The 14,810-nt window shown below is 41.6% G+C and overlaps 1 protein-coding gene across 5 annotated transcripts in view; it reads right to left on the bottom strand.

Moving 5' to 3' along the window:
* The window catches only part of SEPTIN5 (septin 5), an 83,090-nt gene that overhangs the window by 23,228 nt on the left and 45,052 nt on the right, over positions 1 to 14,810 (bottom strand). For 3 of the 5 annotated variants that reach the window (XM_075832411.1, XM_075832428.1, XM_075832417.1), the window contains 7 exons: positions 11,480 to 11,576; positions 10,242 to 10,328; positions 6,529 to 6,652; positions 6,306 to 6,440; positions 5,120 to 5,237; positions 4,145 to 4,246; positions 3,561 to 3,657 (listed from right to left, as the gene is read on the bottom strand). In XM_075832411.1, the coding sequence (XP_075688526.1) occupies positions 3,561 to 3,657; positions 4,145 to 4,246; positions 5,120 to 5,237; positions 6,306 to 6,440; positions 6,529 to 6,652; positions 10,242 to 10,328; positions 11,480 to 11,576 (760 nt within the window). Of the gene's footprint in view, positions 1 to 3,560; positions 3,658 to 4,144; positions 4,247 to 5,119; positions 5,238 to 6,305; positions 6,441 to 6,528; positions 6,653 to 10,241; positions 10,329 to 11,479; positions 11,577 to 14,609; positions 14,754 to 14,810 lie in introns of those variants that run through there. The other 2 variants (XM_075832418.1, XM_075832420.1) reach the window with 2 other exon arrangements.

The following is a 14,810-nucleotide window of genomic DNA, read 5'->3' as shown; positions in this document are numbered from 1 at the left end:
GTGACGTCAGGAGATTCTCCAGAGCCGGTTCCTATATTTTGCCAAAAGATGGGGAGAGGCCTGCATAGCGACAAATCCCACTGGCTGCCTAGACAGTGGGATACTCTGCAGCTTTTCATCAGAGGGTTACGTTGGGAGTCCTCCCGACATATACCTCTGATGGAAGGTTCCAAAACGTGATGTAAAGGAGGCCTAACATGCAATGTGTTTAAGGCAGGTGTTGGCAATTGGTAGATTGCGCGGGCGGTAGTTCAATCGGTACTGCAGAATAAAGTATTTTCTACAGTACTGATTGAACACTGTCCAGCTTACCAGTTGGTATTTAGGCGGGTTCTACACATATACGTGTCAAGAAGGTTGCGGGTTCCCAAGCGTCAATGCACATCAACCGGCTCCATAGAATCCACAGGCCACTTTCCCCCTTTAGCCTATGGCAGGAAGGATCTATAGCTGGAATGGAGGTTAGGTAAGTACTGGATTTCTTTTTTTTAGCTCTGTGGTACACTTAAGGGCTATGTGTGATCGTTATTTGCTGGATCCTGTGTCAGATACATTCTGGATGTGCTTTCAGCCGAGCCGTCAGTTCAGCTTAACAGACAGAATCGGCTGAGAGGGAACGATACAGCTTCTATGTATACAGGATACATAGAAGCACTATCCTAAAAAGTAAAAAAATTTTTTTAATAAAAGTCAATTTAAAAGTTGTTTAAAAACACATAAAACATTGATTATTGTGGTTTGTTTTATTTTAAATTTCCTTTCCAAGTATTCCGAATGCATGGATATATTATCTAGCGGCTCAATTACAACACTTTAAGGGCTGGAAGAATAAGGAGGAGTGGGATTCTAGTGGGAAACTGGTGTATTATTTGGGTCAGAGAACGGATGTATTAGAGGCCATGGAATCTCATAAATTAAGGAGGGGGGCAAGAGGGAAGCAGACTTTACTATTAATACATAGAGTTTGGTGGGAAAGTAAGAAGTTATTGGGGGTTACAGGATGCTCCAATTATATGCCTTTATGGGGCAATCCATACCTATGGGAATTTAATATGCTGGAAGGATTTCAGGATTGGGAACAAGCAGGGATCAGATATGTATACCAGCTGTATGACGGAGGTATTTTTAAGCTCTTTGCTCAAATACAGGAGGAGTTTGGACTCCCACATCGGCTGTTCTACCAATATCTTCAATTAAGGCATGCGGCGCAGGCTCAAGAGAGACTGGTGGATTTGAGCTGTTCCACCATGGGAGGGATGGAGCAGGTACTAGGGGCAAAAGACACTAAAGGGATTATCTCGGTGCTATATAATTCGCTACTCTCTAGATTTCTGGGAGACCCGCTGGTGGAGATCAGACGTAAATGGGAAGAGGATGTAGGGCCTATAGGGGATGACGACTGGGAGGAGATACTGCGATCATCTAAAAGACTCTCTATTAGTATAACGCACAGGAGGTCACAACTTTTTCTATTACATAGGGTGTATAGGACGCCTAAGGTGCTATGGCAAATGCGCATTAGATCAACTAAGGAATGTCCCAGGTGCATGTTTGATGGGGCAGACATAAAACATATGTTTTGGAGCTGCCCGCTGCTAGAAGGCTATTGGAAGGAAGTTAAAAGTATGGTGTCTAAAGTATATGGGAGAGATTTCCCAATAGAACCTAAAATATTCTTATTGGGCTGCATTGGGGAGGAAGGAGGGGATGGAGTGGAGCTACTGTCTATTAAAAAGATTTTGTATCATGCTAGGAAACTAATCGCAAAATATTGGCTGCAGGCGGATCCCCCGGAGGTAGCTGAACTGGTTGGATATGTTAACCACACGGTATCACTGGAACATCGGATATATCCGAAAAGAGGGACAATTCAGAAACACGAGAAACAATGTGGTAAATGGGTACACGCCTATGGCAATGCGGATCACTAGATGAGATTTGGAGGGGGGATGACACACATACATGTTTAAGGTCTGGTGGAATATCGGTTTACTATGCAGGAGACATGGAGGAGGAGTGGTTTGAAAAATCAGGAAAGAGAGGGGGTACTGCAAGGGAGGGGGGTAGTTCAGTTGGGGGGAGAAGTAGGTGGAGGTGTAACCAAAGATGTTGTATACATGCCATAAAGCACTTGAAGAGATTTCGCATTACTTAAGAGATGTTATGTTATTTCTATTTGTTTTCTGTAAAGTACTGTAAGAAATGTAAAGGCTGTATAACAGATGGTGTATTATCAATAAAAACTTGTTTAATTTAAAAAAAAAATCCTTTCCAAGGTGTACATAGCCTTTAATTTTGGGGGCACTCAGTGGGAGCACTATTACTAATGTGGGCACACTGGGGAAGCATAATTACAATTGGGGGCACTGTGGGGGAGCACTATTACTAATGGGGGCACTCTGCTTCACAGAATTATTTTTGGAATCACTGCTTGGGCACTGTTACTGTCAGGGGCATTCTACTTTCCAAAATCATTTTTAGAGCACTTCGTGGGCATCATTACTGTCAGGGGCACTGTCAGCTGGGCAAAATTATTTTTTGGGGGAAAATATGTCGGTGGCACTATTTGATGGGCACAATTATTTTTGAGGGCACTAATTACTGTGGGAGCACTATCTGTATGGTACTAGTATTATCAGGAGTACTATCTCTATAGCACTAATATTTCTGCAGTACAGCATTAGGGAGCACTGGGCAGCACAGCAGGCACAATATAAGTGATAGCAGCAACACTGTTAGGGCACCAATATGGGGGTCCAGGAATTATTCATATTTGTGCCACTTGGGTGGTGTATTTCAAGCAATCAGCTTGTGTACAGCAGAAAAAGAGGAATTTCTCTGAAATTCAGGGTGAGCCCAAAACCCGGAATAGAGCCTGGTTTGCTGGCGTAAGGCAAAAGATGGGTGGCCTCCCACTGCATCCAGACAATCCATGATTTGGGCTGTCTGATGAGCCTAATTAGGTGTCAGCTAGCAAAAATAAAGAAATAAGCTGTGAGTTCATCACACAGTGGTCCCAGACTGGAGAAGACAAGCATTGCAAGGTCTGAGGGAGGCACAACCATGATGGTATGAACTGTGTTTGTTTTACGGAAATAAGTAGTAGGCCAAAGCCACATTTACTAAGATTGGTCTATTATTTTGCCAGTCAAAGAATGCAGCAGTAGTCACAACAAATTTGGTGTGTAAGTGGCAAAAACAACTCATAAGTCAAACATTTTCCTGCAAAGGGGAAAGGCTCAGGGTTTATTTCTGTACTGTGTTATAAAACTGCTTTGCCGTGTATGAAGATAATGAAGAAGTTGAGGTCAGTTTTAAAAGAAATCCACTGTGTTGTAGCAGGAATTTTTTTAGTGTGTTTAACATCTTACCCTGAGAAGGCGATCCTGTGAGCTAAATTGCCTCCAGGTTCTCACTACACACTAATATATATATATATATATATATATATATATATATATATTTATTTATTTATTTAGGCTATTCTATTTCTGCATTTCTGTAGACCCTCAGATTCTATGAGGAATAGGAAATTTCCATACAGGCAGTTTATAACTTACCTTCCACAATGCCCCAAGGATAGAGACGACCTCGTACCCTCTGACCCTTAGCTTCTACCACTGTATTGCTTCCAATTACAGCAAAAGGAGCGCTCTCCTATAGCAGAAAATGAAAAGACAATTCATATATAAGAATCCTAAACAAACAAGTCAATATGGTATATTAATTATATCAGCTAGGCTTCTTTCACATCTGGGCCAGGGTCCCGTTCCGTCGGAGCTTTCCGTCAGAACAGGACCCTGACTGACACAAACGGAATTCCGTTTTGCTGGAATCAATAACATAGTCAACTATAGTATTCATTCCGTCAAAATGACGGAACCCTTGCACATCGGAGACAAATGGAAACCATTGGCACCGGATCCCGTTTGTGTCTGTCAGGGCTCCGTTCCGACGGAAAGCTCAGAACGGAGCCCTAGCACAGATGTGAACGATGCCTTACTGCACCTGCACATTGTTGCACTTGGCATTGTATAGCATATTACAATATAATATTTACTATGTTATATATAATTTCAAAATACATTATTCGGAAGAAAATGCAAAAAGAAAAATAATGAGCCAGCCATCCTGTTCTGTTCACCTTTAGCTCCTTGTCCTGCTGTTTAAAGTCATCATCTTCATCTGAATCACATTCTGGGAACTGATAGACTTTTATTCCAAACTTTTCAATCTCTTCTCTAACCTGAGAAAGGAGAGTAATGAGGGTTAATAATAAAATGTTCATAAAAACATATCTAATTTTTCAACATGAAAACATAATGCAAAACCAATATCTGCTGGTATTTTATTAATCGATCGATTAAGCGATCTTGTTTCCCATAGGGAAAATTGAGGTAGCGGTGCAGTAACCGCGCAATTTTACCTCGACTTGCACCAGCTGTCACAGTGTAGCCCCAGTCTAAGGAAAGAGAGATTTAGGTATATGAAGAATTTTTAGCATCCACACCAAATAATACTTACAGTGGATGTCCAGTTCTGATCCTAAAAAATATATGGTTGCTAGCTATTATTTTATTGAGGTAAATGGGGCTGAGCTGCAGTACCAGGCACAGCCACACTTTTATAGATGTCCCTGTGCTGAGAACTGCAGTGAATAGCGCATATGCCCCTTCAATCTTATGATTGCAGGAGTGTAACCCATGAAACCCTCGTCGTACGTTGATGGCCTATCCCACAGACAGCCCATCAATGTAAAATTCTGGAAAACCCCTTTAAGGCTCTGTTCACACTGGAGTCATAACTTCTGTTTTTATAGGTCTTTAATGATCCATTTATATTTATAACGGGTCTTTCAGGGTTTGCCTGTGTTTAGTCAATAGAATAGTGCAGCATGATACGCTATAGTATAGCAGGAAAACGGATGGAAAAGAACTAACAAGTGTGAACAGAATCTAACATTGCAAGTATTGTGACTATTACTAGTGGTAGATATGAGGCCAACCCGTTTTCAACTCATTAAAAATACACCCACGCCCTGCTGCATTACATTACCAATAGTCAGAATTATTAACACATTTAGCGTTTGTTATTATGCTTTCATTCTTGGAAAACTCACTCGCTCTTTTAGTTTCCTGATCTCACCGGGTACCAGGCAGTCGGCTTTGGCGATCAGAGGAACAATATTAACCTTTTCATGTAGAGCTTTCATAAAAGCCACATCTACTGGCCGCAGTCTGCCGCAAATGGAAAGAAAGCACAGAGAGGTCAGCTAATGGATTCTTATCAGCTAATGCAGAGTTTCTCAGTGTGACATACATGTGCTCCCTGGGGTGTCTCACATAGTTTCTCTGTAACATTACATTGTAGTTGTAATGGATTCTACTATGGGAAAATACATATATGCATTATTTATTATACAGGAGATCCTGAGGGGGGAAACAAATATGCTCTAGTTGTCACTCCATATATGAAAGATCCCTACATTACAAATTAGGCAAAGTCTCTATAATGCTTTATTCCTTCACATACAGAATTTTTCTGGCGCTATAAACTGCATCAAAAAAACCTTGAATGCTTCAGATGTAACATGCAATTTTAATGGTGTTTTTGGTGGCGTTTTTTATCTGGTGTTATTTTGTAGGGAAAAACGCCTGATAAAAACGCCAGAGCATGCTGCATTTGAAAAAAAAACGCATCTGACCACAAAATTGCCTCAAACGCCACAAACGCAGTTGTGTGTAGTGCATTTAATATTTTACTATAGACTTTAATGTAACATCTGGCCACACTTAAAACTGCATTAAAAAAACCACTGAAAAAAAGCCATTAAAAACGCCACCAAAAACGCAGCAAAATGCTGTGTATGCCAGCAGCCTAAAGGTCCTTCTCCGCCATAGCAATGCAGAAGGGATGTGGTCCTTTACCAGCGCTGTAGCCCCTTTGTTCAGAGGTCGGACCCCGACTGATCAGTGAATTATTGCATTTTCTAACAATATACCATAACTAACTATGTTAAAAAAACAACTGCACAGATCCAAATTTAGCCTATGAATTAGCATAAACTGTGAATATTTCTAGTGTCTTATACTTACACCCCCAGAGATAATATAGATGTATATATTGGAAAAAACAGTTAACCATGGAAACGTGTTAGCTGCTTGCCATTATCCTTGAAAATGCTTAAAACCTTAGGTTGGCATGGCAACTCCATCCTTTAGTTTGTATACGGGAGTCCATCATTTTCCAATGCCTGATTGAGTTTACAGGGTAGATCACCAGCAGAAATACAGTATTGTCCTTACCCATGTCCGAAAGGTGAGATGAAGTACAAGCAGCAGTGCACTCTGTTATCCTGGATGTTTTTTCTATTCAGGCCACTCTCGTCCCGAAAATATTGTTCAAACTGTTGGTCTATGTAGTCAGTAATGGCCTTCCAGCTGTTGGAATGGAATTGTATATCAGATTAGAATTGAGACATATTTTCTCTAGCAATGAACTAGACGATTCTGAGGGCAGATTTCTTACCACTCTGTGTTGTTCACTGCATCTCCAAAACCTGGCGTATCGACAATGGTCAACTTCAGCTTTACACCCTTCTCTTCAATGTCCACTGTGTGCTTCACAATCTCTACGGTTTGGCTAATCCTTTCTAGATTGAAGCAAGCAGAGCGTGATAGAAAATCATGTTACCGACACTGATGATATGGAGTTGATGCACTTTTGAAACATATGGTTAGCTCTTTTCTATCCACATCCACATTGACCCTGGCCATAAACACAGCGATATCAAACAGTTTCGGAAACACTATGAGATTTGTGTATGTTCAACTTGCAAACTAGATAGTGTGTGTTAAAGGACTAATATTTAGTGGGGTTCACTGGCCCACTATTACTACCTCCTTTATATTAGGGCCACTAGGGTTATGCCTAGCTCCACTACCTTTTTCCTTGTATAACGCTATTTGCCTTGCTACTAAGTGTGTGTGTGTGTGTGTGTGTGTGTGTGTGTATACATGCAGTGATTCACGACACAAGTGTATAGTAAATAAAAGCAAGATTTATTAACTAACAGTAATCACACTTAGATATAAAACACAAAATACACAACACAGTAAATATTCACGGTATAGTATCAGTATACCGCAATACACATAATCACTTAATATGTATTCAGTACATTGACACTACATGTGGCACAGTATTACAACAAGATACTACAGTTCTATACTAACACCCACTTACCTAAACATACATATACAATACAGTACACTCACGCTTTCTTCTATGTCCCACTCTCAGCTGACTATCTATCCCTGTTACTAAGGGGTTAGGTTTGTTCAGGGGAAGTGTAGGGTTAAATGCAGTGGGAAGGAGCTGCAGGGGTTAAGCTATTGCAGCAGCTTGAATAGTTATGGTAGGGTAGGGAAGGGTTAGGGTTAGGAATGGTACCGAGTAGTTCAGCAGGCCTGCTTTGGTTGTATAAAGCTTCTGTCCAAGTGAGGGCTGATATGCAGCTCTTCTCAGGTTTGGGGGTGGTGTGTAGGACTCATGAGGTCGGCGGTGGAGTATAAGACTGGGGAGCAGGGCAGAGAGGTCCTCCGTTGATGGTGGGAGCAGGCAAAGAGAGCGAGAGCGCACCGGCGCAGGGCTACTTCAGCAGGGCTACAATAGTGCCGCTCGCGCCCGGCTCACATGGGTCGGCGCGGTGAAATTACATCACTGGCCGACTCATGAGCGCGCAGGGGGAAGGAAACAGCGTGTCTCCAGCCCCCCGCTGAGTAGGGAGGCGGGAGAATCAAAGGCAGACCCTCCTGTCTCCCTTGGGCATTCCGGACAAGACAATGACTAATTGTCTTGTCCGGTTTTGCCTGCAAAAATTTCCCATGACCAGGGCATGGGACACATAGCGTAGCTAGGGGGGACAGGCGGGGCATGTGCCCTGGGCGCAACTTAGAGGGTGGCGCCAGGGCCGCACCGTCCATGACGGTGGCCTGCTGCCTCTCTGAGGGGTCGGCAGCGTCACTGAAACCATCCGCAGCCACCCCCTCCTGCACTATGATTGTACCTGCATCTATAGGACACAGGTACAATTAGAAGCAATGAATGGCTGGGTATGCCATTCAGTGCCTTTCTACGAGTGAAGCGGCGTGATACTTTGCGCCGCTTGCGTCGTTGAAAGGCGCTGATTGACAGAGAGTCATTCTGCTCTGCCAATCAGCGCCTTTCATAGACGCAAGCGGCGCGATCACGTCATCGCGCTGCTTGCGTCGTTCAACCCCAGGAGACCTGCGCAGAAGAGAGCAGGTCTCCATTGCCACCGGACGGCGCGAGAACGGGATTAAGGTGAGTTTGTATAGTTGTTTTTTTTATCCTAATAAAAAAGTGTGTGGCTATATCTACGGGGGTGGCTTTATCTACAGGTGGTGGCTTTATCTACAGGGGGCTTTATCTACAAGGGGGGGGGCTATATACTGGAATGGGCTATATGTGGAGCACTATATACATGGGTGGGCTATATGTGGAGCACTATATACAGGGATGGGCTATATCTACAGGGGGCTATATACAGGGGTGGGCTATCTGTGGAGAACTATAGGGGGAGCTATATGTGGGACACTATACAGAGGTGGGCTATATGTGGAGCACTATAAATAGGAGGGCTATATGTGGGGCACTATCTACAGGGGGGTTATATGTTGGACACTATATACAGGAGCTATATGTGGAGCACTATCTACAGGGGGGATATATGTGAGGCACTATATACAGCGGGAGCTATATGTGGGGCTCTATATACAGGGGTACTATATGTGGGGCACTATATACAGGGGGGCTATATGTGGGCACTATCTACAGGGGTGGTTATATGAGGGCACTATCTACAGGGGGCTCTATGGCAGGCACTATCTACAGGGGGTACGGTGTGTGTGTGTGTGTGTGTGGGGGGGGGACACAGTGTATGGTGCTATAATTATAGGTGCAGTGTATGGCGCTATTATATTTAGGGGCGTAGTGTTTGGCATAATGAGAACTTTATCTGTGTTTATAGGTGTAGAAATGTTTGAAAAGTGAGAAGATGAAGACATTTGAGCGGCAAACTGCAGAAATGGGCTGTGACCGGGAGAAGTCTTCATAGGGGTCTGGACCGGATGAAGAAAAAGAACTAGAATCGGAGACGTCACCAGTGAGTCACTTAATGTAAATGTTTATTCTGTCTCTAATAAGTACTGTATTCACTGTATGATCTGCAGCGAGATGATGGGTGGTATGATTATGATATGATTTTTTTTTTTTGTGAAACAGCAACTCCCAGCATATCCTTACCATTGTTCGGGCCATGCTGGGAGCTGGAAACAATTTAGTGCAAACCTATACGGCAGGGGTTTCACTAAATTGAGCTGTATTTGTGCTGGTGTTGTATATACGTACTGAGCTGGGTTCTGGTGCTGTATTTATGTACTGAGCTTGGTTCTGGTGCTGTATTTATGTACTGAGCTTGGTTCTGGTGCTGTATATATGTAATGAGCTTTGTTCTGGTGCTGTATTTATGTACTTTAAGAGTTATTCTCTGATAAAGTCAGACATGCCAGATTTGACAAATCTGGCTTGGTCATTAAGGTCCAAACAAGCTCGGTCATTAAGGGGTTAAAGATCAACAAACTGACGTAAACATTGCTGAATATTACCAAAACAATTAATAAAATTTGTTCAAATTGTGTGGCTCTGCTATTTAGGCATCATATTATATTGAAATGGTTTCACAGCTAAAGAAAACACTGCAGTACGCAATGTCATTATCATTTATCACAGCTGAAAACAGCACGGCAGGTCTCGTGGGAATATACTTCTAGCATCACTTCCTGCGGCAGACATCAGATCACCAAATACCAAATTCCCTGTAGCTTTAATTCAGAGACTTTACACCATCTTGAAATGAACTAATGCAAGATACATGTTTATTACAGTCTTACAGAACAATTTAAAAAAAAAGAAATAACAAATTTGCCATACTTTGAAATACAAATCTGGGGCATTCCAGGTATATCATGACTGATTGATTTCTACAAAGATTCAACAAAAATGATGATGCTATCAGTTCTTTCCAAAAATAAAGCCAATATTCTAGACATGGTACCTGCATATAAAGATGATAAACCAGCAATATGAATACAATATAAAATAGCACGAGCACACAATGTAATATGTTGAGAAAAGGAAGAGCATGGAGAACATTATACCTTCTGCATTAAGTAACTTCCGGTCCTTGTAGAGATCTGTCAGGAAAAGGCTGTTCACTAAGGTAGATTTCCCTAGGCCGGATTCACCTGGAAGACAGAAGAAACAAGAATGTTTATTAAACCAGTTTTCAACAAAATCCAGTAAGTCAACATTTTAATAATTAGATATAGATCTTACTTGTAGTTTGACCAACATATAGATGGTGCAAGAATGTGTTATATTGTCCAAAACATTTTTTTACACAATATTTAGAACAATTGGATCATAAATGACAATTGTTAACAATAAGCATTATATGTATTCTAAGATAATCATAATCGACCAAACAAAACTTTTTGTTTGTTTAATCCACTTGCTTTCTAATTTGGATTGGTCCTTATTTGTATTCAGGGGTCACTAGTCATATTTCACTGTGAGGTACATTAAACACGCTGGTCATTCATTCTTAGTCAGTGGTCAGGCATGTTCCACTGGATTTGTATTGTTACAAATAATTGTTACAACAGCTTATTGTTAAACAGTCCAAAAATATTGGATCCTTTTTGGTTTAAAAGGGTAACTGAACATTTAAAAAACTTTTCACGTGTCATAGTGACATGTCAGAAGTTTTTAATGGTGGGGGTCCTTTTCTCGGAAAGCTCAGCGAGCGGCATACAGGCACAATAGAAAGTCTATGAGTCCGTACACCGCATGCTCGGCTTTCCGAGGAAGGCCGATAAGAAATGAAGCAGCACAGCGCTCAACCGCTCAGTGCTTGGACCCCCACTGATCAAAAAATCTGACGTGTCACTATGACATGTCAAAATTAATTTCAACGTTCAGTTACCCTTTAACGTGTTGTGCACACAACCGTTTCCATTTTGCGGACCGTAAAATATGGATCCTAGTGACTTCCGTGTGCTGGGTTTCTTTTTGCTGACACATACACAAGAGTGGGTGAGACAGACCGCAAATACGGACAAGAATAGGACATGTACTATAATTTTGCAGAACGGACAAACGGATCTGCAAATAAACGGATGTGTGCATGGCCCCATAGGAATTAATGGATTAGTATGATATCTGCAAAAAAAACAAACAATAGGACAACGAAGAAAACAACTGTCGGGTGCATAAGCCCTAACACTATGAACATATGAGTTATGAATGCTCAGGAATCATCACAATAATTGTTGTGTAAACGTTCTAGCGGAGAGACTACTACTTTTGTACAGTAATATAGGACAGATCATCTTACCAGCCACCATGAGAGTGAAGTCAAAGCCTTTCTTCACAGACTTCCGATGGACTTGATTTGGTAATGTTGCAAACCCAACATATTGCTTCTCTTGGTCCTGTGAAAGGAAACAATTATAATGATTACCCCAGAAAAATGATAAGACTACCCTAATGTATAAAACTCCAGTTCTGAAATCTCCAAAATGCATATTATCGGCCACCAGCTGTATACATTTCCAACTAATACACGCCAAGTCTATCACTCAGCAATTTATTATGCCATTTAACAATCTGGAAATAGTGGGGCAGATTTATGTCTCATGCACCTATTTCCGTGGCGCATATATCATTTGCCAAATTTATTAAGGAATGCACCAGACAGAACCTTGATTTTTAAGACATGTTTGCCACGTCGGATCGCATATGGCCGTGGATTTGTCGAATCATGAAATGCGCCAGGTTAACACTTGCCAGTTTTGTGGCGCAGAATACTGGTCTAAATTATACCACCCAATAGGTGGTGTAAAGAAGGGAAAGGAGTCTAACATGCGCCAAATCTATCAAACAGCATGCACGTCATTGAAAAATTTGGCGCACCTTCAGCCTAGGACCGCTAGCTTTGGGCTATCTATCTTTAAGCTATTATTAATAAATCTGTCCCAGTGTGTGTAAATGAGATATCGCACGGCTGGCTGAACAAGCTGCATTCACCCCATTCCTAGAAAAGTATATTGAAACATCCAATGTGCAGATTTCAAGTCAAGTTCTACTACGGTCTTCTGGCCACTGGCCAAACAAAGCAGTGTTATCTTCTTGGGCTATGTACAATGATGAGACAACCTAACAACTTGTTCTGAGAGGATTAACCCCTTAAGAATGCAGCCTATTTTGGCCTTCAGGGCGCAACAATTTATTTTTCATATACGTAGCGCTTGTTTTTTGCAAGACGAATTGTATTATTAATTGGTACCATTTTGGGGTACATATAACTCATGGATTAACATTGATGAATTTTTTGGGGGTTGGGATTTCTTATTTTTTCACGTTGTTCATCGTACAGTATAAATAATAATTTTACTTTATTCTACAGCTTGTTACGTTTGTCGACATCAGATATTTCTGGTTTTTTTTATACAGCATTTTTCAGAGAAAATCATAGTTTTTGTATTCCCACATTCCGAGAACTATAAATTTAGGATTTTTCTGTGGCTGCAGCTTTATGAGGCCTTGGTTGTTGTTTTTTTGCGGCATGAGTTACACTTTTTAATTGTACCATTTTTGGGCACATATAAATCATAGATTCACTTTTATGAATTTTTTAGGGGGTTAATAGAAAAAATGACAGCTCCTGTGCCCGCAACATCATCTTAACTTAATAGTACGGTGGTTGACGGGAAGAACCCACTTGTCGCCATGTACTCTTAGGGCTAGTTCACACAGAGTTTTTTGCAGGAGGAAAATTCCTCCTGCAAAATCTGCTCCAGGTGTTTTTTGCACAGTGGTTTGACAAAAACGTGTCAAAACACTCGTCGAGGCGTTTTTTTTTCCGTCTCCCACTGATTGAAATAGGGTTTTGGAGGCAGAAACAGCCTCAAGATGGGTTATGTCGCTTCTTTTTACCGTGAGGCGGCATTTTCGGCCGTTTTTTTGACGAGTTTTGCGCAGCGGTTTCCGCGCCAAAAAACTCGTCAAAAAACTCAGTGTGAATAGGGCCTTACATCATAGGGCAGGAAGGGTTTATAAAACTACAATTATTATTACCTGCAAAACGGCTTTATTCCTTCACACACTGGCTGCAAATTTTAAATAGTGTCAAAGCCAAGACCATGGGTATGAACTACAATATTAAAACTAGGCCTTTATAGTGCTTTTTTATTCTAGTCTGACTGAAACGGAAGCTGTGCTGTCAGTTTCACTTTCCGTTGCGGGGTTCACCCGACGGAACCCTCCGACTGAACAACGGAAAGGAAATGAACGGTGATGTGAACAGGCCCTTATAAACGGTTTCTCCCTTCAGCCCTGCTTAGAACTGCACATGATAAGTAATGGGCAGAGCTAGACAAAAATCTAGTCGGGTGTCCAATAGAACTATAACTTATAAGAAATATAACTTGAAGATCCTGCACCCCAATGAAAAATGTGTAACAGGGCCCCCGACCTACCATGTGCCATTTATAATACTGGTGTCTTGTTATAAGTCAGAGGGGCCTTTGGGCCCCCACAGGCACCAGGGCCTGCATGCGACTACTACCCCTGCACCCCCTATAGCTATGACCTGGTAACCAGGAAGTAGTAGAACACAGGTTATGGGCCTACATGATCCGGCAGTGTCATAGACATTTCATTGCTGGACAATGACGTCCTGTTAACCATGAAACTCCTAAACAGTTTGTCATTTTGTGGAAATACATTTTGTAATTAATAATGTCTTCAATAAACTTCTACTGCAGTATATAACAGCATAAAAGCACAACATGACATGATTTACACGGTTTTAATATTCCACATAGCGCCGATTTATTATTTCCTCACAAAGTCTATTAGTAATGAGAATTTTTCAGAGTAAAATTATCCAGTTTGCTTTTTAGTTCTTAAACCTTCCTGCACCTCTATAGAAGTGGTGGCCCATGTGAACACAGCCTATAACAGTCCAACATATAAGGAAGAGACATGGGCCAGTATAAGCTCCTGGACTGAACTGATCCCATTCATTTCCTTCTTCATTCTGGCCTCTGTCTCTTCATCTACCAGCTGTTCTACCCTCCACATTCTTTATACGCCTTTTTCATTTTAGTTATTCTACAGTCCCCATGTCACTTTGCCCCCCCCCCCCCCCCTCCGCTCTCCACACTTCTTCCTGTCTACTACAAAACTCCTTCTCTATCTAGTTATATATTAGCAAAGATAATCAGTCCTGGTAGAGAGATGTCAATAAAAGTTCTCAATTTGCACACACACAAAAACTCCTGAACAATGGGCAGCATTGTACGAAGCATTGAATGTGTGGCACTTGAAGTGTTAACGTTCATAGATACAAAGCATACACATATGTATTGACAACATATAATAAACATACATGTAAAGATCCACGCTCTTATTTCCTGTCACCCACTTTCCCACTGCCTTGCTGGTTGTACCCCTTAAGTTACCTTCAGCTTCATGGGGTATGTTCTTTGTGTCAGAGTTCTGGGAGACAGCAATCTCTCGGCCAAAAGTTCCTGAATTATGATGGCATCCATACCCACGAGCAACAGCCGCTAGCACAGAGTTACCTCGCCAAGTATACACACACCCATCCATCCCCTCCCACCACTGACCACAACCATATGTATGTGTATGTGTGTGTAAGC

Source organism: Rhinoderma darwinii, chromosome 1, assembly GCF_050947455.1.
Source record: "Rhinoderma darwinii isolate aRhiDar2 chromosome 1, aRhiDar2.hap1, whole genome shotgun sequence".
Lineage (NCBI taxonomy): Eukaryota > Metazoa > Chordata > Amphibia > Anura > Rhinodermatidae > Rhinoderma > Rhinoderma darwinii.
Note: the sequence above shows the minus strand (reverse complement) of the source record. Positions and strands in the feature narration are given on the sequence as shown.